The 21,838-nt window shown below is 40.4% G+C and overlaps 2 protein-coding genes across 3 annotated transcripts in view; one reads left to right on the top strand and one right to left on the bottom strand.

Annotated features, from left to right (window-relative positions):
• DNAJC2 (DnaJ heat shock protein family (Hsp40) member C2) overlaps window positions 1-2,437 on the bottom strand; it is a 29,825-nt gene extending 27,388 nt beyond the window's left edge. For both annotated transcript variants that reach the window (XM_004739583.3, XM_045089697.1), the window contains exon 1: window positions 2,150-2,437. In XM_004739583.3, the coding sequence (XP_004739640.1) occupies window positions 2,150-2,213 (64 nt within the window). In that variant the 5' untranslated portion in view covers window positions 2,214-2,437. The remainder of the gene's footprint in view (window positions 1-2,149) is intronic.
• A 3,459-nt stretch (window positions 2,438-5,896) lies between these two features.
• Window positions 5,897-21,138, top strand: PSMC2 (proteasome 26S subunit, ATPase 2). The gene is made up of 12 exons (XM_004739582.3): window positions 5,897-6,055; window positions 7,862-7,899; window positions 8,910-8,991; window positions 9,717-9,816; window positions 15,131-15,262; window positions 15,647-15,719; window positions 16,106-16,201; window positions 16,835-16,999; window positions 18,035-18,122; window positions 20,382-20,584; window positions 20,691-20,787; window positions 20,876-21,138. The coding sequence occupies exons 1-12, from the start codon at window positions 5,986-5,988 to the stop codon at window positions 21,031-21,033; spliced, it is 1,302 nt and encodes a 433-aa protein (XP_004739639.1). The 5' UTR covers window positions 5,897-5,985; the 3' UTR covers window positions 21,034-21,138.
• Window positions 21,139-21,838: the final 700 nt, after the last annotated feature.

Genomic DNA, 21,838 nt, shown 5'->3' with positions numbered 1-21,838 from the left:
AGATCAAAACAGCATCAGAATGTAATTTTAAAACTATCAACTGAAGAAATAATTGCAGTACAGGGATGCAAGATAGTGCAGGTTTGGTTCCAGACCACCCCAATAAAGCAAGAACTGCAAAAAAGTGAGTCAAATACATTTTTCGGTTTCCCAGGGCATATAAAAGTTATGTTTACAGTATGCTGTAGTCTATTAAGAGTCCAATAGCATCAGGTCTTAAAAAACCATCTATGTACCTTAATTTTAAAATACTTCATTACTAAAGAATGGTAACCATCATCTGAGCTGTCAGCGAATCATTATCACATCACAGATCACCATAAGAATCAAGAAAAAGGTTGAAATACTCTATCACCAAAATGTGAGAGACACAGAGTAAGCAAATACTGTTGGAAAAGTTGTGCTGATAGACTTGCTCAACAGATGGTTGCCACAAACCTTCAATTGTAAGAAATGCACTATCACCAAAGCACAGTAAAGTGCCATTAAACATGGTATGCCTGCATTCCAATTAACATGAGGGTTAGCAATAATCATTTCCTAATATTTACACAGTACTCAATCAACCTCTTCCAGTTATCTGACAAAACGTTCAGCAATGTCAACAATAAATCAAAACTTTTCTGAGAATATGAGAGGAAGATGATGAGCAGGGAGAAATGTCAACTGCTTTCCTTTTAGACTAATGATTGTAATAAAATAAATGATAAACCATCCTCATCAAAAAAAATTTTCAAAAACAAGTCAAAATATCTTAATTAAAACCCTGAATTCAGATAGCTTTTAAAATTTTTAAGAATTCACGAGCAATGATTTGTTCTGGAAGACAACTTTCCAAGCAGCTAATGAGGATTTACTGACACAGCTCTGCTATAGTGAAACAAGCTCTAGATCTGAAATCAGAAGCTCGGGATTTAGTCTAGCTCTGACAATTAGTAACTATGTGAAACGAGTCAGGGATGTCTACAACTGTAAAAACGGAACAATATCTATCTTCTATGGTTTCCTTGGAAGAATGAATGACAAACCACATTTCGAAACCACTTTGAAAACCACAAAGTAAGGCTTTATCGTCATTCCTGAGAAGCAGGGATAAATCACCGTACATCTGTATATTAACAATTCCAAAAAGGTAATGAGTCAGGGAAATAAACTTTCATTTTAATTCCATAGTCTATAAGAATGAAAAAAGCTTTACTCTTTCAGCAATAAGTAACTCAAATGTAAGTTGCCCTTTGTACCTAATGGCCACAATTTCCCAAGAATAACTGATTTTACGTGCTTTAGTTGGTTTGAGAAATTAAGATCTCCTGCAGCATACACGGGACAGGATTCAAACTCTCTGTTCAGTCAGTACTAGCTGCGTTGTAAGGGGGAAGTTTTTAAGAACATCACCTTTCAAGCCTTTTCCTGCAGGTGTTAGGATTACACACAGGCAGAACGCAACATGTGCCACGAGATACGCTCAAAATCCCACCCGACAACTGCCTCTATAAGCGGCGCTGGTAATTAAGGTGGGTCGCCGACTGGAGACGAGATTTACAAGATCCACGACTGTCTTGGGCTCTACGTTAAAGAAACTACAGCAGCCAGTTAACTTTCATTTAATCACTCTCCAAAAACTTTGTCTGCACAAAGCTCAGCAGCCGTACTGGCAACGACCTTTTCATACTAGCTACGAGTATAAGGAGCAGCGTCTTGAGTTCTGAAAAACTCAAGAAAAGCCAAAGCAAACGCAGAGCGGGAGCGAGGTGTTTAACAGAGCCCCGGCAGCAAGGCTTTGTACGACCCGAGGCACGTGGGAGCTCGGCTGCGGGCAGTTTCTTGCCCTGGCATGGGAGATGCTTTCAAGAACCTTTTTAGGGTACTGGAGGGTTCGGTCCCGAACTGCCCCGGCCGATCCATGAGTCAGCAGCGGGAGAGGAGGAAGAAACTAGGAGCAGAAAGAAGACGCCCCCTCCCTCCTTCCTTTCAGGCTGGGCAAGGATGACCGTGGAGCCTGGAGCCAAAAGGCACTGGCGTCACGACCCCACGAGTCCGGGGGCTAGTCGCCAGGGACAAAGACAGACCTATTCTGGAGTCGCGCTGGTGGAAGACTGAGGCAAGGGCGGCTAACGCGGGACGGAGCCGGGGTTGAGTGGGCACGTACCAGAGGTCAGAGCGTGGGTGATGGCGGTGCCCTGGCCGTCCGCAGCACTCGGCAGGAGCAGCATGATGACCCCGGGACCAGCCCCGCGGGGGCAGAGGTTCGCGTCCCGGGCGGAGGGCGCTGAGCGTCCCCTCCAGCTCTACCTCTCGGTCCGAGCCTCGCGCCTTGACTCTACGACGCCGAGGAACCGGCGCATGGAGACGACCAATAACTACTTCCGGGATGGATCTTTCGCGGTGCGGAGGCCAATTCCACCCCCACACACCGCGCCAACGTGTGCGGCAGCCTAGTTCCTCAGCTGACTCAGATCCGGTTTGGGACAGACTCTCACAAAACAAAGGTTCCTAAGCTCCTCAGTTCCGTGGCGAAAAGGATTGTGTTTTTCCACCAGGCGCTACACGTGGAGCATAATTTTCCGAAGCAGTTCTTAGAATGGTGTTTTTATTTTTAAATCACTGCTAGCCCGAGCCTAACCGCTGATTTTTCCAGTACCCCTACTCGTATAAATAAAAAAAGTAAAGATATGTATGAATTACTATTGAGATTATTGTAGTCTTTATGCATCTATAGAAAAATTTAGTACATAGATCTATAACATATTTGTATCTTCCTAAATAATGTCATCAAATGTTTGTTATGATATTACTAAGTAATTTACCTGTATTGTTTTATTTAATCATCATAACATTTGGAGAAGACTACCTCCTCAGTGCCAAGATTCTATTCCAGGGTGCCTGGGTGGCTCAGTGGGTTAAGCCTCTGCCTTCTGTTCAGATCATGATCTCAGGGTCTTGGCATCTAGTCCCTCATCCGGCATTCTGCTTGGTAGGGAGCCTGCTTCCTCCTCTCTCTCTCTGTCTGCCTCTCTGCCTACTTGTGATCTCTCTCTCTCTCTCTCTCTGTCAAATAAATAAATAAATAAAATCTTAAAAAAAAAAAAAGATTCTATTCCAAGGCCAGCAATCTCTTTACACCGCTCTAAAAGCATGAAGTTGCCCCCCCCAAGATATTACCAATTACAGGATTCTGGAACTTAGTTATTTTTTTTTTTAAAGATTTTTTCTTTATTTATCTGACAGAGAGGCAGGCAGAGAGAGAGGAGGAAGCAGGCTCCCTGCAGAGCAGAAAGCCCGATGTGGGGCTCGATCCCAGGACTCTGGGATCACGACCTGAGCGGAAGGCAGAGGCTTAACCCACTGAGCCACCCAGGTGCCCCTGGAACTTAGTTATTTAATGTGTAATAAAATCAATTGTACTCCTACTATGATTCCTTCTAAGACTGAGGTAAAACGCAAAAACTAGCAAAACGGAACCAGTGGACCAAGATTCACCCCTCTCCCTCACCCACTCCAGGCCCGCGGCTGTATCTAGAATAGGTTGAGCAAAATGAAAGACTTGATGTGTTAAAGAGCACCAGGAGCTAGAGAATTGGTCTCTATGAATTACATTTTCATTGTTAAGTAAATTGATGGGCCTGCTATCTACCACATAACGTAACTTTCACTTCAAAATGGACATTTCAAAGATAAGTTAATTATCTCCCCCTAAACCTCTTCCTGATACCTTTCTTTATTAATGTAAGCACTTGTTAAGACAGGCTTTAAGACTCAAAGTAACCCGCTTCCACTTTCTTAATTTTTCTCACATGTACCACATCCATTCTTAGAATTACCTCTAAGGTCACATGGATTTTTTTTTTTTAATTGTGGTAAAATACACATCATGTGAAATTCACACCCTAACCATTTTTTTAGTGTACAGCTTGGTTGTGTTAAATACATTCATTTTGTATTTTTTAAAAATACTTCCCTTTTAAAAGATTGTTTATATTTATTTGACAGAGAGAGAGACAGTGAGAGAAGGAATACAAGCAGGTGGAGTGTGAGAGGGAGAGTGAGAAGCGGGCTTCCGGCTGAGCAGAGAGCCCGCTGCAGGGCCACTGCAGAGCTCAATCCCAGGACCCTGGGATCATGACCTGAGCCAAAGGCAGACGCTTAACCGACTGAGCCACCCAGGTGCCTCTCTAATAAAGATTTTTATTTATTTATTTGAAAGAGAGAGAGAATGAGCAGGTAATCCCACTGAGGGGCTTGATCCCAGGACCCTAGGATCATGACCTGAGCCGAAGACAGACCCTCAACTGACTGACACACGCAGGGCCCCATTCATTTTGTTGCACAACCAATTGTCAACCAATTGTCAAAACTCTTTTCATCTTGTGAAACAGAGACTACACCCAATAAGTAACAACTCCCCATTTCTACCTACCCCTAGACCCTGGCAACCACCATTCTCATCTCTTTGTCTCTAGGAATTTGACTACTCTAGTACCTCATATAAGTGGAATCATAACCATTTGTCTTTTTGTGACTGGCTAATTATGTCACGTAAGGTCTTTACAATTGTAATATGTGTCCGGACTTCTTTTCAAGGCTGAATAATATTTCATGGTATGTACATTTTACTTACCCATTCATTTGCCTTTTGCTTTCACCTTTCGGCTATTGTGAATAGTGCTGCTATGAACATGGAAATTTTTTTTTTTTTTTGAGATCTGGCTTTTGATTCTTTTGAGTATATCCAGAACTGAAATTGCTGGATCATATGGTAATTACATTTTTAAATTTTTTTGAGGAACTGCCATACTATTTTCCCTAGTTTATCATTTTACATTCTCACCAAAAGAAAGGATTCCTTTTTCTTCACATCCTCACCAACACTTTTGTTTCTTCTCACCCCATTTTTTGGATAGTGGCCATCCTAATGGCTGTAAGGCAGTATCTCCTGGTTTTGATTTGTATTTCCCCAATGGCTATTATTGAGCATCTTTTTCCTGTGCTCGCTGGCCATTTATGTATCTTCTTTGAAATGTTTATTCAAGTCCATTGCCCATTTTTAGTTATTCTTTCAAGATTTTATTTCCTTGAGAGTGTGAGCAAGGGGAGGAGCAGTAAAATGGAGACAGGCCGACTCCGAACCCAGGACCCTGAGATCGTGACCTGAGCCAAAATCAAGAGTCAGAGGCTCCACCGAGTCACCTAAGCGCCCCCATTGCTCATTTTTTAAAATGGGGCTGTTCTCCTCTTGAGTTGGAGCTCCTCCTAATATTTGAGGTATTAATCCCTTATAGAATTTATGACCCCCAAATTCTTTCTCCTACCCTGGAGGTTATGTTTTCACTCTCCTCCGTATGTCCTGCCTTAGCGCAAAGAAGGGTCAGGTTTTCATTTGCAAATTCAGGTCTTCCCTAACCACTCACTTCTACTCATCACCTAAACTAATTTCTCTCAAAACCTGCTCTTTTCCCCCAACTCCCCCGTACCTGAGGATGGTTCCTCCAGTCCTCTAGGGCAGGAGGTTGAAACGCTGAAACGGTTTATCTCATTTCACACCGACATCAAATTAAGGAGCAACTTCTCTTTACCTTCACTGTATTCATAGATCTAGCTACGACTTCCTGCGTAGACTTTGAAAACACCGTTATTTAATACCGTTTTCACAACGCTGTGAGGTAAAGGATAAACTTAAAAGCACAGAGTAGTTACCAAAGAGTGCACAGTGAAGAAATGACTAAATGAGGACTGTTGTTCAGGTAAACGCTCCCTAGTGAGGGACCAGGGCCGACCCACGTCCCATTCCCACCGGGAATCAGTCCCGGAACTGCGAGGGCACGCCGGCGCCTGTCCGCCGGGACTCTCTTCCGGTTCTCGTGCGCAGACTACACCGGTCCGCAGAGCTCCGCTTACTTCCGGTGAGGAAAGGAAAGAGCGGCACCACCGGAAGCGACGAAGGTGCTGTGTAATCACTGAGCAGTTGAGGCCCTCGGAACAACGAAAATGCCGGATTACCTCGGTGCGGATCAGCGGAAAACCAAAGAGGAGGAGAAGGACGACAAGCCTATCCGAGGTCGGTTGACACAGGCGGGCGGGCCTGGCCGGAGCAGAACCAGGCTTGGCCCCAGAGGGGAGGCTGGATTCCTTGCTCGCGGCTCGGCGCTGTGTTCCTTTTGTGCCCCTGATGATTTAGTCGGTGGCGGCAGCCGGCTTAGCCGGCGTGCCTTCTCGCTGCCCCACATGTTGGTCCAAGTTCTGTATTCATCTCCCCTCGATCGAGGCTTTTATTCATACTGAGCTGTCACGGCTTGAGGAGGTCACGCACCGTGCTTGGCCCTGCTGGCCTTGAAAAAGCGTCCCCGCCTGGCGGTGCTTGATCACCTGGATCCTCTTTTCTGTCCCTCCTCCTCCTCCTCTAGTGGGACGGCTTGGTGCTATCCCTGTGTAGCCGGGATCCGGAGACGTGGTTTTCTTTAAAAAAAAAAACAGCGGAGGGGGGGGCACACATTCCTTTGATTAATTTATTCAGATGGTCCCAAACAGTAAAGGCATTAAAAAAGATACACTGAAAAGTGGCTTTGCCCTTGGCCCCATCATCCATTATCCTCGGAGGGAGATCGTGTTGCCATTTTGCGTTATCTTTCTAGACATTTTGTGCATAAACAAGAGTTTATTTTTACCTAAAAGGAGCATATTGTACATCTTGCTTTTCCCCCATCTTCATGTGTCTTAGGGACAAGTTCATATTGTTTTATAAAAAGTCTGTGCTGTCTGCCTATCTCTGCATCTGCATAGTACCCCACTTTATTGGGGGAGCAGTCATATATACGATTAATCCTTATTGATGCACGTGTACATGTCTTCCAATCTGACGGCCATCCTAGAGCAACGAATTTGTTCATGTAACTTATATCCCAGTACAAGCACAAGCTGTAGGGTCCGTTTTAGAAATGGGAGTTGTAAGTTTGATAATGCAAAATTACTCTCTGTAGGGACTATATGGCTTGACACTTCTACCCACGGTGCAGGAGATAAAGCTCACCCAGCTCACATTTCTTCCCCTTCTAGTCTCATCTTTATGCTGCTTTCTTCTTTTGTTCCTTACAGACTATTTAAAAAATATTCTTGCATTTCCCCCCCTTTCTTTTCTCTTACTTTTCCCTTCGTAAACAACTTCAATCCCTCCTAGCACTGTTTTCTTTTCCATTTCCACCTCCCCGCCAAAGAAAGAAATTTTCTCTCTGTGTTCTTCCCACACTTTACTCTTTGCCTTGGCAGTATTTTAAGATACTGCTCAGAGCTACTCAGACACCTAGTAGAAAACTTAGTCACAGAGATTTAGCATTTCATCCGTGTATGTCTCTGGGTAGGTTATAATTCTGTAAATGTATCAGTAAATGTATTCTTTGTATATAGTTATGACTAATACAGAATTTTATGTGCTTCTTCACCCATATTTTAGTTGGTATTTATAGCAGCATTATGGAGGTAAATGAGTGTTCTCTCTGTTTCTCAGATGACAGAACTGATGCTTAGATTCTTTTTTTCCAGCGTTACTTGTCAAATGCATGACTTGCTGCAACTTTGCTAGTGCCCAGGTTGTTCCGATTCTCAAACTGTTCTTTGGGCTCCCTGTTCTTTTTGTGTCACGGGACTTTAAGACTCTTCAGCATTTATGTGACGCCGTTGGTTAAAAATCTGCCTTTACCCAATTAAGATAAAAGTTCCTTGAGTCCAGGAACTTTTTCTTGGTTGTATTTATGTCATTACTAACTTTGCGTGATTTTTCTCACTCATTAATGCAATTTAAATTTAACAGAAAAGAATTGTTAGCTCTAATTTCCTGGATTTGAACCTAATGTGTTCTCTCTTATTTTAGCTCTGGATGAGGGGGATATTGCCTTGCTGAAAACTTACGTAAGTCCTTTTAGTGTCTACCAAATGCAGATTTAAAAAAATATATATTTTATTTATTTATTTGTCAGAGAGAGAGAGAGAGAGAGCACGTGCCTATGCGCACAAAGAAGCAGGCAGAGTGGCAGTCAGAGGCAGGAGAGAAGCAGGCTACCTGATGAGCCAGGAACACCCCCCCACCCCTTGTGGGACTTGATCCCAGGACCCTGGGATCATGACCTGAGCCAAAGGCAGTGGCTTAACCGACTGAGCCACCCAGGTGTCCCAAATGTAGATGTTTTATGTTGAAATAAGAACTATTTTTGCAGCTGTCTGGTGACTCAGTTGGTTGAGCCACTGCCTTCAGCTCAGGTCATGATCCCAGAGTCCTGGGATCGAGTGCCGCATCAGGCTCCCTGCTCCGAGGGGAGTCTGCTTCTCCCTCTGATCCTTCCCTCTGCATGCTCGCTTGCTCTCTCAAATAAATAAATAAAATAAAATAAAATAAAATAAAATAAAATAAAAAAGAACTATTATTGGTATTATCCTTCCAAATAATTAGAAAAGAAAGTCTAGCAGTTTGTAATAATCCTCACTGAAAAGTTACATACTATTTTCTCTCTAGATTAGATTGAGAGCAAATATGCAGCATATCAAAGCTTGTATATTTTTTTATACTATTTGTAAGTAAGTATAGTCCTACATTGGAAGATACTTGAACTAACATACACCAGTGTGTACTATATTTAAAATGTATGCAACTGAATTAGATCTGAAATGGAAAGTTTAATGCATAGAAATGGACTTGCAGTTTTCTTTAGTTTCAGGCATGATTTTCATTTGTTAGCCTACATAATGGTGTGTTGTTTGAGGGAAAATACTGGTTCAGGAATATTTCTGAAAGATACACTCTATTTCCACTTCACAAGCTTTCGGTCAATAATAGCTATTAAGATTGTAACTGTTAACACTTTGTCTGCAGTTTAATACATTGATGTCTTAATGTTCTAATTCAAGTGATCTTTATCTCCTAGGGTCAAAGCACTTACTCTAGGCAGATAAAGCAGGTTGAAGATGACATTCAACAACTTCTCAAGAAAATTAATGAGCTCACTGGTATATATTTCATTATTCTTATCTCTTTAAATGTCCTGTATTAATTATATCGAAAGAGTATATACAAAACTAACTTTCATGAATTATAGATTAAAAAAATTATTACTCTCCTGTTAAGAAATTAGAACTCCTTTAATAATCTTTCACTACCTTTTACAACCAAGATCAGTGCTTAAGCAGGTAAGCAACCTCATCCTTTAAGCAAATAGTGTTTCTGTTGCTCAGAGCCAAGTTCAATAAACTCTATTAAAGAACTAAATGTTTCCAAAAATAAAAAAAGGTGAGGGGAGTAAATGTTTCTTAGTGAATAAAAATATGGTCTCCCAGGGTATTGCTTGAAGTAAGCACACTATTGCCTAGTGGTTGGAAACTTTTCTTCTCAGTAATTTGAGTGCTGAAGTTTTACAGTATTTGACCTGCACACATTTGTGAAATATGGTATTGCATTTTGGCTTGTGACCGCTTTAGGGCAGTGGTTTTCAGATGAGGTGTTACCCCTGTGCCCTCTTCCTCCAGGACATTTGGCAGTGACTAGAGATACTCTTGATGCTCATCACTTGAGGGGGAGGTGGTGCTGGTGACATCTAGTGGCCAGCAGCCAAGAATGTTGCCCGCTACCCAGAAATGCACGGGACACCCCCCACAGCAGATGTGGTGGTGCTGAGTTCAAGAATGCTTGCTTACAGGTGATGCATTACATTTCAATTTTTGTTCTCTTTATTTAGGTATTAAAGAGTCTGATACTGGCCTGGCCCCACCAGCACTCTGGGATTTGGCTGCAGATAAGCAAACACTGCAGAGTGAACAGCCTTTGCAGGTTGCAAGGTATGTATCGCATGCTGGAAATTCATTTTTATCTGTACTTTTGCGCACTTTTTAGAATCCAGGTGTATGCAGTAGTTCATAAAAATTTCTTTTCCTAGTTTGAAGTAAACAAAGCTTTTATAGAAGTATCTGGGATTAAATTTTATGCTTTCAACAATTACTCAAGAAGTAGGTGAAGATATAATCATGTAAAAGATTCAAAAGATTCCGATGGTACCAAAAAGATCAGATGAAAACAGGAAAACCTCCCTTCTCATCTTCGCTGTCCCATATCCCCTCATTAGCTGTAACTGAAAATAGTTTGGTCCTCTTAGCCCTCCTGTATATCTTCATATATATATTTGCATGCAAAGAAACATGTCCTGATTTTTTTTAGTACTTTTTTTTTCTTTCTCTTGTTTTTTAAAAATTACTAATACTCTCTAGATTCTGGTTTATTTACAATTTTGTTACTGTACAAACTGTACTACTCTACAGTTGCTATACTGAACATTTATGTTAAATACTCCTCTGTGTACATACACTTCTGTAGTATAGCTTACTAGCACTGGAATTGGGAGGTCAAAAGCATTTACAGTTTTGAAAATCTGGAAAAAGGTAGTTTGACCAACTTATACTCCCTAACATGAGGCTTTGAGGCAAATATCTGTTTCCCTGATCAATATAAGATATGTGATCATCTGTTTTTACACTTTTATCATTGGGGGGTAAATAAAAATCTCATTTTAATTTGCATTATGCTGATTACTAGTATGACTGCTTCTTATACTGACTAAACATTTGTATTTCTTTAAAGATTTTTATTTATTTATTTATTTGATAGCGAGTGAGAGAGGAGAGAGAGATCACAAGCAGGCAGAGAGGCAGGCAGAGAGAGAGGGGGAAGCAGAGAGCCCTATGTGGGGCTTGATCCCAGGACCCTGGGATCATGACCCAAGCCAAAGGCAGAGGCTTTAACCCACTGAGCCACCCAGGTCTATTCATGTTTTGTTCTATTGGGTTCTTTTTGTGAATTTTTAGGAGAACTTTCTATATTGTGCATATTAATCTTTTCTTAAATATGCTACAATTATTTTTTTTCCCATTCTGTCACTTAACTTCTTTTATCTTTTGTTGTATTAATGTGTAAAATAAATATAATAAATAAATAAACATTAAATACATAAAATTAATAAAATAAAAATAAAAAAATTTAATTTTAAATTTAAATAAAATAAAATTTAATTTTAAATTAAAATAAAAAATAAAATTAATATATTTTCACTATACCTCTTGGGTTTGTTGCTTATGAAGGCCTAGCTCAATCCAAGATTATATTCTCCTGTGTTATTCTGATCATTGAATATTTTGTTTCAGTTTTAACTCTTTACTACAGCTAAAAGTTATTTTTCCTTTCCTCTTTTACTTCCTCCCTCACTCTTTTTTTTCTGTCTCCCCTTCTTTCTATTTATTGGTTTATATATCAGTTTTATGATGGTTTTAAAGAGTTAAACAGTGCTAGGACAGTAGTTGTCTTTCCCAATTCCTCTAGCCTTAGAGATACGTATTTTCTTTCTTTTTTTTTTTTTAAGATTTTATTTATTTATTTGACAGAGATCACAAGCAGGCAGACAGGCAGGCAGAGAGAGGGAGAGGAGGAAGCAGGCTCCCTGCAGAGCAGAGAGCTTGATGCGGGACTCGATCCCAGGACCCTGAGATCATGACCCGAGCCGAAGGCAGCGGCTTAACCCACTGAGCCACCCAGGCGCCCCGTATTTTCAAAATTTTTAACTGGTGGTTTGGTTTCTACCTTCATGATTCTTAAGGACACAATTCTTGCATATTGTAGATTGTGTCTTGTTTTTTTTTTTTTTTAATTTTATTTATTTATTTGACAGAGAGAGATCACAAGCAGGCAGAGAGGCAGGCAGAGAGAGAGAAAGAAGCAGGCTCCCCGCTGAGCGGAGAGCCCGATGCGGGGCTCGATCCCAGGACCCTGAGATCATGACCTGAGCTAAAGGCAGAGGCTTTAACCCACTGAGCCACCCAGGCGCCCCTGTGTCTTGTTTTTTTAAGTTTAGGTATTATCTGCTGGCTTGAGGATTTTGTTTCCTCTGCCTTCATCCCCAAAACAGACCTTTCCTATCCCTACATCCTCCTAATGTAATTAGTAAACTTTTGGCTTGGTCAGTAGTCACTGTTTTCATAACTGGCTAAGTGATGCTATTCACTAAGAGGTAAGTAGTATACTGTGATTATTTTCTTTCTTGTACCATTTCTTGTTTTCCTTGTCATAATTATCTTTCCTCGTTTGCCATTTTGTATGTATATAAAAAACTCAACCCTCCAGTTTTTCTTGATTGTCTAAAATTCCTCTTCAGATGTGTTAGGTCTGGCAGGTGTTTTTTTTTTTAAAGATTTTATTTATTTATTTGACAGAGAGATCACAAGTAGGCAGGCAGGCAGAGAGAGGGGGAAAGCAGGCTCCCTGCTGAGCAGAGAGTCCGATGCGGGGCTCGATCCCAGGACACCGGGATCATGACCTGAGCTGAAGCAGAGGCTTTAACCCACTGAGCCACCCAGGCACCCTGGCAGGTTTTTTTCTCCCATATACCTCAGGTGCATCAGCTGCGCCTGGGGTTCTCTCAGGTCCATTGTCCTGAAGAAGTCTTAACCAGCACTTGCTCACCTGCTTCATTTTGCACCATGGCCCTTTGCACATGCTAAATCACAATCATCCTTGATCTCTGACCTTGGAGGTTCCCTTTGCTGCTCTCCTGTTGCTTACATACCATGAGTTTCTCATGTTGGTTTGTGTATACCTGCTTTAGGTGCAAGTAGCTCTGTAGTAGCTTTGTGAAAGAAGCAAGTTGGGAGGCAGTATTTTGAGACTATGTATGTGTGAAAATGTCTTGGTATAATGTTCCTTCTTCAGAATTTTGAAGGCAGCATTCCATGGTCTTCCCCCTCCCAGTGTTGTTGATCTGAAGTTCTTCTGATTCCCAGTCCTGTATGTGTGACCTATTTTTCATCTGAAAGTTGTATAGTCTCCTCGTTCTCAGGATTCTGAGATTTCATAATAACATGCCTCAGTATTGGTGAATTTTCATCCATGGTGCTTGGCTCTCATGGCCTTCACTGTGGCAGTTTTTCTTGAAATTATTATTATTATTATTATTTTTTAAGATTTTATTTATTTATTTGTCAGAGAGAGAGTGAGCGAGAGCGAGCACAGGCAGACAGAATGGCAGGCAGAGTCAGAGGGAGAAGCAGGCTCCCTGCGGAGGGCAAGGAGCCCGATGTGGGACTCGATCCCAGGACCCTGGGATCATGACCTGAGCCGAAGGCAGCTGCCCAACCAACTGAGCCACCCAGGCGTCCCTTGAAATTATTTTTTAATTTCTTTCTATTTTCTTGGTCCTCTATTCCAGACTTGTATTACTTGGAGTTCCTGGATATCTCTGCTAATATGCTAATCTTTCCTGTGCAGTGGTTTTTTGTTTGTTTGTTTTGGTCTTTTTGCTCTACTTTTGAGATTTTCTTAATGTTAAGTCCTTTTTTGTTTGTTTTTTTTTGTTGTTGTTGTTCCTTCCTGTTTCTCTTTTCAAGCTTTTAATTTCTAAGAGCTCTTTATTCTTTCAATATAGGTATTCATTGTTTTTTTGAATGTCCTCTATTTTTGAATCATGGTCATAAGATGTTCTCATTCATCAAGGAAATGAATGATAACTGCAAGGTTTCTACTTTATCCAAGGTGCTTTTTTCCCCTTCATTTGTTTGGGGTCTATCTTTTATGCTAGATGTCTGGTAATCATACATTGATTTTAGTTGGAGACCTAAGAACTGAGAGAAACTCAGGTTCATTCTAAAAGTTGACATCCTTACATATATGTACTTTCTCAGTTTTGGATTTAAAAAAATCCTTATTTGTGCAGACACTGTGATCATGATTTGTCAGAGGAAGTAGTGATCGGTACTTTATATGTAATCCTCCCTGGTAGACCTTGACTGGTAACAGGAAAGAGAGTCCTATCACACAGTTTTGCTGCAAGGATAAAGCTTTTTTTTTTTTTCTTTTTGTAAAGATTTTATTTATTTGAGAGAGAGACAGGGACAGGAAGGGAGAACATGAGAGGGGAGAGGGAGAAGCAGGTTCCCCACTTCCCCAATGATCAGGGAGCCCAATTTGGGTCTCGATCCCAGGACCCCAGGATCATGAGCTGAGCCACAGCATGCTCAAGACTGGACAAAGCATTCTTGAGCTTACTTTGGGCTCTACCTTTACGTACACTCTAGTCTATTTTGTATTTCCCCGTATTAGTGCTACAGCTTATGACATGGATTTGTCCTATAGTGAGTTCTGTTTTTTGTTTTTCTTCCATAGACAGAAGAGAAAGGGCAGTAGACTGCTTTTTACTATGATGTACATGGTATTACAAATTTGGCTTTACCATGTCACACAGAAAAAGAATACATTTGAGTTAAAAATAGCTGCAATGATAAACATGGATTTGAAGTATAAACTCAGAAAAGAAGGTAAACAACATTTATTACTTAACTTGTTATGAGGCAAGATGACCATCTTCCTAAAGGAACAATAAAATGGAGAGTAACTTAAGATATAGAGGAGTATCACTAAGGAATGTACTTAAGAAAATCCAGAAATTAGAGCATGTGGGTGGCTCAGTCAGTTAAGCATCTGCCTTCGGCTCAGGTCCTCATCCTGGGTTCTTGGGATCAAGCCCCGCATCAGGCTCCCTGCTCAGTGGGGAGCTTGCTTCTCCCTCTCCCGGCTCGTGCTCTCTTCCAGTCTCTGTCTCTCTCTCTCAAATAAATAAATAAAATCTTGAAAAAAAAATTCAAGAAATTGGAGAACATCTTTTTTTTTTTTTTTTTAAAGATTTATTTATTTATTTGACAGAGAGAGATTACAAGTAGGCAGAGAGGCAGGCAGAGAGAGAGGAGGAAGCAGGCTCCCTGCTGAGCAGAGAGCCCGATGCGGGACTCGATCCCAGGACCCTGAGATCATGACCTGAGCCGAAGGCAGCGGCTTAACCCACTGAGCCACCCAGGCGCCCCTGGAGAACGTCTTAATAATGAAATATTTGGGTTTAACTTTCTAGGGGAATGTGTCTTTTGAAAGATTTACAGCTTTGCTTAATTTGAGTGGACCCTTGGGTTTCTATAGTAAAGGATCATAAGCAGTGATCTAATTTCTGCAGTTCTAGTTTTTACTTGCTCATTAGTATACTGCTTGCCCAGGAGAGAATCTAGTTACTTGAATTCATTATTAGTGGTTTAGGTTTCTTACTCTAACCAAGCCTTTTGCTGTTAGGTGTACGAAGATAATCAATGCTGACTCGGAGGACCCAAAGTACATTATCAATGTGAAGCAGTTTGCCAAGTTTGTGGTGGACCTCAGTGATCAGGTAGCACCTACCGACATTGAAGAAGGGATGAGAGTTGGGTAAGATTGTATTTATAGTAAATACTTTTCTTTCATTAAAGATACCATGCCACATCCATATCCTTGGCTTCTTTGGAATGAATGAACTGGGTGCTGTAGAATACGAAGCAATACCCTGTGGTAGAGTACTACCGTTGAACACCCTTTCTTCCACATCTGCTTCTTTCCTTTACCCCACTAGGGCTTTTTGTGAATGGCTTTAAATGTCAGTGCAGGATTTGAGAGTTGAGTTTGACGGTCTACTTAAGGTAACGTGGTGTGAGTGGAGGGAGCACTTACTCTAAGATAGTAGGATTAAGTTAGTTAATGTATATACAATACATGATGATTAACTGAGTAAGTTTTTTGAATGTGTTGAATGATGATCTTTTTTACAATCTTTAGGGTGGACAGAAATAAGTATCAGATTCACATTCCGCTGCCTCCCAAGATTGACCCAACAGTCACCATGATGCAGGTAAGAAAATACGGGAGGGAAAAGGAATGGCATGACTTTGAATACAATTGCATCCATCTCAAAGAATTTTGAAACTTTGACTTGTGGGCAAATACTGGAGAGTTACAAAATGTTTTAAACAGTTTTTCAGATGAGAAAGTTTTTATCGGTCTTTTTTTTTTTTTTTTTTTTTTTTTTTTTTTTACTGCTTTGTCTCTCTGTCATTGCAAGTACTATTGCAAGTGGTGGTAGGACACTGGACAGTGGATTCCATTTTTATGTTATTCTTATTTGCGATGAGTCTCATTTTTCTTTTTGGGTGTTGGGTCTGCTGTAGTGGATAGAAGATTTGAACTAGTATTCAAAAGCCTATGGCTCTATGTTACACATTTTCATCTTTCTTTTAGGTGGAAGAAAAACCTGATGTCACTTACAGTGATGTGGGTGGCTGTAAGGAACAGATTGAGAAACTTCGAGAAGTAGTTGAAACCCCATTACTTCATGTAAGTGGCTGAGACTGTGGACTAAGTTATGTATCATTAGATAGCTTCGAAAATTTTATGTTTTCCTTAGTGAAAACTTTTGAGGGGGTAGAGGATAGAGGTGTGGTGAGTTGGTACATTCCAGAAGAGAGGAAGCAAAATGATTGGTCAGACCTATTAAAAAACAGATCTGCTATCTTGAGTGACAGAGGAGATTGAGATATAACCTTTAGCAATATGTTAGAATTTATTATAAGTTACTGTAGAAGAAACCACGTGTTTTAATGATACCAAGAGGATGTAGGCTTAAATTGAGTCAAAATAAGCTTGGGAGGATAATGGAAAACTGGAATATTAAACACCAGATAATACTTTAGTTTTTTAAAACACTGTAATTTTTTAAAAATGGGGGGATTTTGTTAAGCCTGGATAAGAAAAACACCGTTAAAAGCCATTCAGTATTACGTATAGATGTGAGTCTTTTTTTTAGATTTTGTGTCTTAGAATAAGCAAAATTCTTATTTAGATCAAGTGTATACATGTGGACTTAATGATTTTGGTTTAAATAAATGATATTTACAAATATGATACAGACGTAGTTCTGTGTTTATTACACAGAAGTGATAAATATAAAAATTATGTCTCCCACCATAGCCAGAAAGATTTGTTAACCTTGGCATTGAGCCTCCCAAGGGTGTGCTGCTCTTTGGTCCACCTGGTACAGGCAAGACCCTCTGTGCTCGGGCAGTTGCTAACAGGACTGATGCTTGCTTCATTCGAGTTATTGGATCTGAACTTGTACAGAAGTACGTCGGTGAGGTAAAGTACATTGATCAGAATCAACTATTACGTAGCCCTGTGAAAGATTTATGATGTGGAATAATAGTTCCACACTGAAGAACTGAGACGTGAAATTTCTTGACTGATGGATTGTAATTAGTAGCTCAGAAGCCACTGGCCTTCCCTTGGTCATTCGAAACAAACAATTGGCTAAAACTTGTAATCAGTGTGCTTCCTCTTCAGAAGGATGGCCTTTCTACAGATTTGGTTTCTGGGACCCCAGAAATGTAGTGAGTGCATTCAAAAGTGTACTTTTTCAGGGGCAGCGTTTCATATGCTCTTATGAAAAGAGAACATAATCGTCTGTATATGTATGATGGTGTATACACATACACACATGTATACATACGATGTATTTTTTTCATTACAATTAGGTCTAGGGCTGTGTATATTACATCTGAAACAGTGATGATTAGTATACTTAGAATAAGATACAGTAAAAGAGCTGCATGAGTTGATCTGTTCCTTGATCAAAACTTACAAAGCAGGGAGCCTGGGTGGCTCAGTTGATTAAGCGTCTGCCTTTGGGTCAGGTCATGATCTCAGGGTCCTGGGATCAAGCCTGAATCAGGCTCTTTGCTCAGCAGGGAGCCTGCTTCTCCCTCTCCCTCTTCTCCTGCTTATTCTCTTATTCTCTCTCAAATAAATAAATAAAATCTTAAAAAAAAAGTACACGGTGAAATTAGTGCTCACAAATGCTAATGATAAATCCGAAGCTTTCTTTCCTCAATTTTAACTGATTGTTATGGTACCTTTATTTAAGTGTTTATTTGACCTTTTCAGATCTTGAAGTATTGGCTATTTAATAGGTATAGACTCATGAAGTTAATACTGTTTGGAGGGTAATAAGATTAATTTGGTGGAATAGGTACCAACTTCAGTTTTTTTTTAAAAAAGCTTTAGGTATAACTAATACTTGAGAATACTGTTAGGAATATTGAAAAGTTTGAAGCATAGATTCTTACTGTGTTTAAAAAATGTTTTAAACCAACTCTGAATTATTTTTCTCATTAGGGGGCTCGAATGGTTCGTGAGCTCTTTGAAATGGCCAGAACGAAAAAAGCCTGCCTCATCTTCTTTGATGAAATTGATGCTATTGGAGGTATGTGGTTTTTTAGAGGACTACTTTAGGATTGGTTTTCATGAGCATGCTAAAGTAATATGTGTAGAATTCTCTTGATGTGTGTGTTAATCTTGTAGAGAATTTTAATTCCACCTCTTCTGTGAGCTCTGGCATGTGTGAGCTACAGATCTAACGGACAACAGAGATCCGCCGTAAAGGAAAAAAGAGATGGAGCATTGTTATTTCTGAAAATCTTGATCTTTGTCCTTTCCTCATTTTTTTCACATGACACACGTTTTCACACTTTAACAATTTCTAATTGGGGATATAACTTCACTTAATGTGATAAGAAAGCACTAGGGCATAATTTAGTTGGTGGCGGTTTTTCATAATGTATACATAAAGTAATGTTACTGCTGGCTCTGTAGATTTGATGAAATACAGTATTAGCTCTGTGATTCAGGCAGGTTATTCAAACTAACTGAGCTTCTGTTTGCTTACCGTATAAAGGAAATGATAATTCCTGCCTTGTTTATTTCACGGGTTTTTGAGAGATTTAAAGTAAGCCATAGGGGTGCTTAGGTGGTTTAGTTGGTTAAGCATCCAACTCTTGATCTCAGTTCAGATCTCGATCTCAGGGTCCTGTTCAAGCTTCACACTGGGCTCCACGCTGGGGTAGAGCCTACTTAAAAAAGTTAAGTAACAAGTAAGATAAACTTTGAAAACTAAACTGTTCTGTAGGGCTGGACTATTGTTATAGTTTATGAGCGTAGTAATTCTTTTATTTTTAGGAGAGAGGAGGGGCAGAGAGAGAGGGAGACAGACATGGGGCTCGATACCACAACCCTGAGATCATGACCTGAGCTGAAATCAAGAGTTGGATGTTTAATTTACGTGAGCCGCCAGGCATCCTGGGAGTAATAATTTTTTTTTTTTAAAGATTTTATTTATTTGAGAGGGAGAGCATGAGAAGGGGGAGGGTCAGAGGGAGAAGCAGACTCCCTGCCAAGCAGGGAGCCTGATGCAGAACTTGACCATGGGACTCCAGGATCATGACCTGAGCCAAAGGCAGTCGCTTAACCAGTTGAGCCACCCAGGCGCCCCAATAATTCTTAATAGCTTGAAAGATGTCATATGTTCAGACAGTTACTTAATGAACTTAGTGACACAAATGACTTGAAAACATAGTGTACCCTCTAATGCTCTCTGGGGACTGCAGTTAGGTTACCTAGAATCTTGTTTTTAGTCTGGTTGGATATTGTTAGGTTTGGACATTGCTGTGGTTAATGTCTTGGAGGGACATAACGTGACCACAGTGCATCGATGTAGTGTTGTGACTCTGAAGTTATTTGTATAGTAGTTTTGGAATAAGCTTTATGATGTCAGGATGCTCTGAAGCTGTGGCTTCCAAAGTAACTGTATATAAAGTAGTAGTAGGGTACAGGAAGGAAATCTAGAATTTTTCTTTGTATTTTTAATCCCATTTAAAAGTTTTCCAAAATTTTTTTGTTTTATAATATACATAATACATCAATACAACCGTAAGTATTTATACAACTTAAGAATGAGAGTATATATTTGAAGGTCTTTTTTTTTAAATTTTGGTTGCAAATGAGAGATTGACATTAAGCTCAGATAATACATCAGAATCAGTGTGCTGTATTATGGATTTAGCCATATTTTTAAGGAGAGTTTCTGAGAAACTTGGAAGGAAGAGTATGACCGTTTCTTACATACAGTCAGACACCATCATAGTGCTTGAGTCCGCATGTGTTCTGTCACCTCATGCAGATGTGTATTGTGCTGAAAGTAGAGGTGTTCTTGAGTCACTTAAAAAACAAAAGTCCTGGGCGCCTGGGTGGCTCAGTGGGTTAAGCCTCTGCCTTCAGCTCAGGTCATGATCTCAGGGTCCTGGGATGAGACCCACATCAGGCTCTCTGCTCAGGGGGGAGCCTGCTTCCCCCTCTCTCTCTGCCTGCCTCTCTGCCTACTTGTGATTTCTCTCTCTCTGTGTCAAATAAATAAATAAAATCTTTAAAAAAAAAATTCCTTAAAGAGGTTAAAAATAATATTTAAAAGAAGCCTCTGTTCCATAAATCTATGATGAGTCCCTTTGAAAGATGCCCTCTCTAATCAATTTTGTGTAAAGGAGGCTCTTCTCAGAGCATGTGCTTCCCAGGGAGACGTTCACACGTTCCCGTGTCCCGACAGGAGCAGTCAGTGACAGTACCTCGAGTTATGCGTCGCGCCGTCCTCGAGTGGACGTCGAGGAGCTTATTTTTCCTTTTGTCTTCTCAGGGGCTCGTTTTGATGATGGTGCTGGAGGAGACAACGAAGTGCAGAGAACAATGCTGGAACTGATCAATCAGCTGGATGGTTTTGATCCTCGAGGTAACATTAAAGTGCTGATGGCCACTAACAGACCAGACACCCTGGATCCAGCACTCATGAGGCCAGGGAGACTGGACAGAAAGATTGAATTCAGCTTACCTGATCTAGAGGTAAGAAAATCATTTCGTTTCAGAGATCCCAAGAGTCTCTCGTGTGGAATTTTTTCTTCCTCTGGTGTTTTTCCATTTTAATATTTATCAATTCCCCTATTTTTAGGGTCGGACTCACATTTTTAAGATTCATGCTCGTTCAATGAGTGTCGAAAGAGATATCAGATTTGAATTGTTAGCGCGACTGTGTCCAAATAGCACTGGTAGGTTGAAAGGTCTTGCTTGTTACATTTGCTGGTCTGACTGTTCAGGCTGCTTTAATAAGTCTGTCGTTTTCTTTTTGTTTGAAAGGTGCGGAGATTAGAAGCGTCTGCACAGAAGCTGGCATGTTTGCCATCAGAGCACGGCGAAAAATTGCTACCGAGAAGGATTTCTTGGAGGCTGTAAATAAGGTCATTAAGTCTTACGCCAAATTCAGTGCTACTCCCCGCTATATGACATACAACTGATCCCGAAGGCTTTCATGAAAACTTCCTTTCACTGGAATCCTAACTTTATTAAATAGCCTTGTTAATAATAAGGACACACACAAAAATAAAGCGTTTCAAATTGTATGTTTTTTTCAGATGTCTTTGTAGTACAATAAAAAGTGGTATCTGATGTCGTCAGGCAGAAAAGCTTATTGTGATGTATACTGATTATGTTTTGATCATTACACTACCATTGAAGGGTCCCATTTCATAAAGTGCTTGCTTAGACCACATCCATTCTAGGCACATGCTGGTTGGGTGCCAGTGGTGTCCTCCCATCTGCCCAGTGCAGTGGATCTAATGCATTTTGATGTAACATGTGCAAAAACTTTCCTACTTAATGTACTTGTAGCCAAGCTGGGATTCATGGCCAACTTTGTCAGCTCCGTACCTGTATTTCTCACCTTCATGCCCTTCTGCCCCTTATCAAAGCAGTCCATCTAGGCACAGGACCACGTGTTTCAGTGGTTTTTTAAAAATTTTTTTCCTACCACACTGAATAATAAAGCTTTGGCCAAACTTTTTTTAAAGTGGAAGAAGCATCTGATGTATTAGGTTTTACTTTGCCATTTGAGTTGATTTCAAGTTAATCAAGACGAATTAGTGACTTTACTGACCAGCAAAGGAGTAAAGCAGAAAGAAAAATATATACACATAATAATCTAATTTAGAAAATCCAGAATTGGTTTCATACAGAGAAGTACTTATTTTCATCTTACAAATTAATGTTTAAAATATTGGTAAAGCTCCTGTTAGACTTCTGGTGAAGTGAGGTATTTCTAAA

This window comes from Mustela putorius, unplaced genomic scaffold (genome assembly GCF_011764305.1).
Source record: "Mustela putorius furo isolate JIRA1106 unplaced genomic scaffold, ASM1176430v1.1 tig00003845_pilon_pilon_pilon, whole genome shotgun sequence".
In the NCBI taxonomy this organism is placed as follows: Eukaryota; Metazoa; Chordata; class Mammalia; order Carnivora; family Mustelidae; genus Mustela; species Mustela putorius.
The sequence above is the reverse complement of the archived record's forward strand: the minus strand, read 5'-3'. Positions and strand labels throughout refer to the sequence as shown.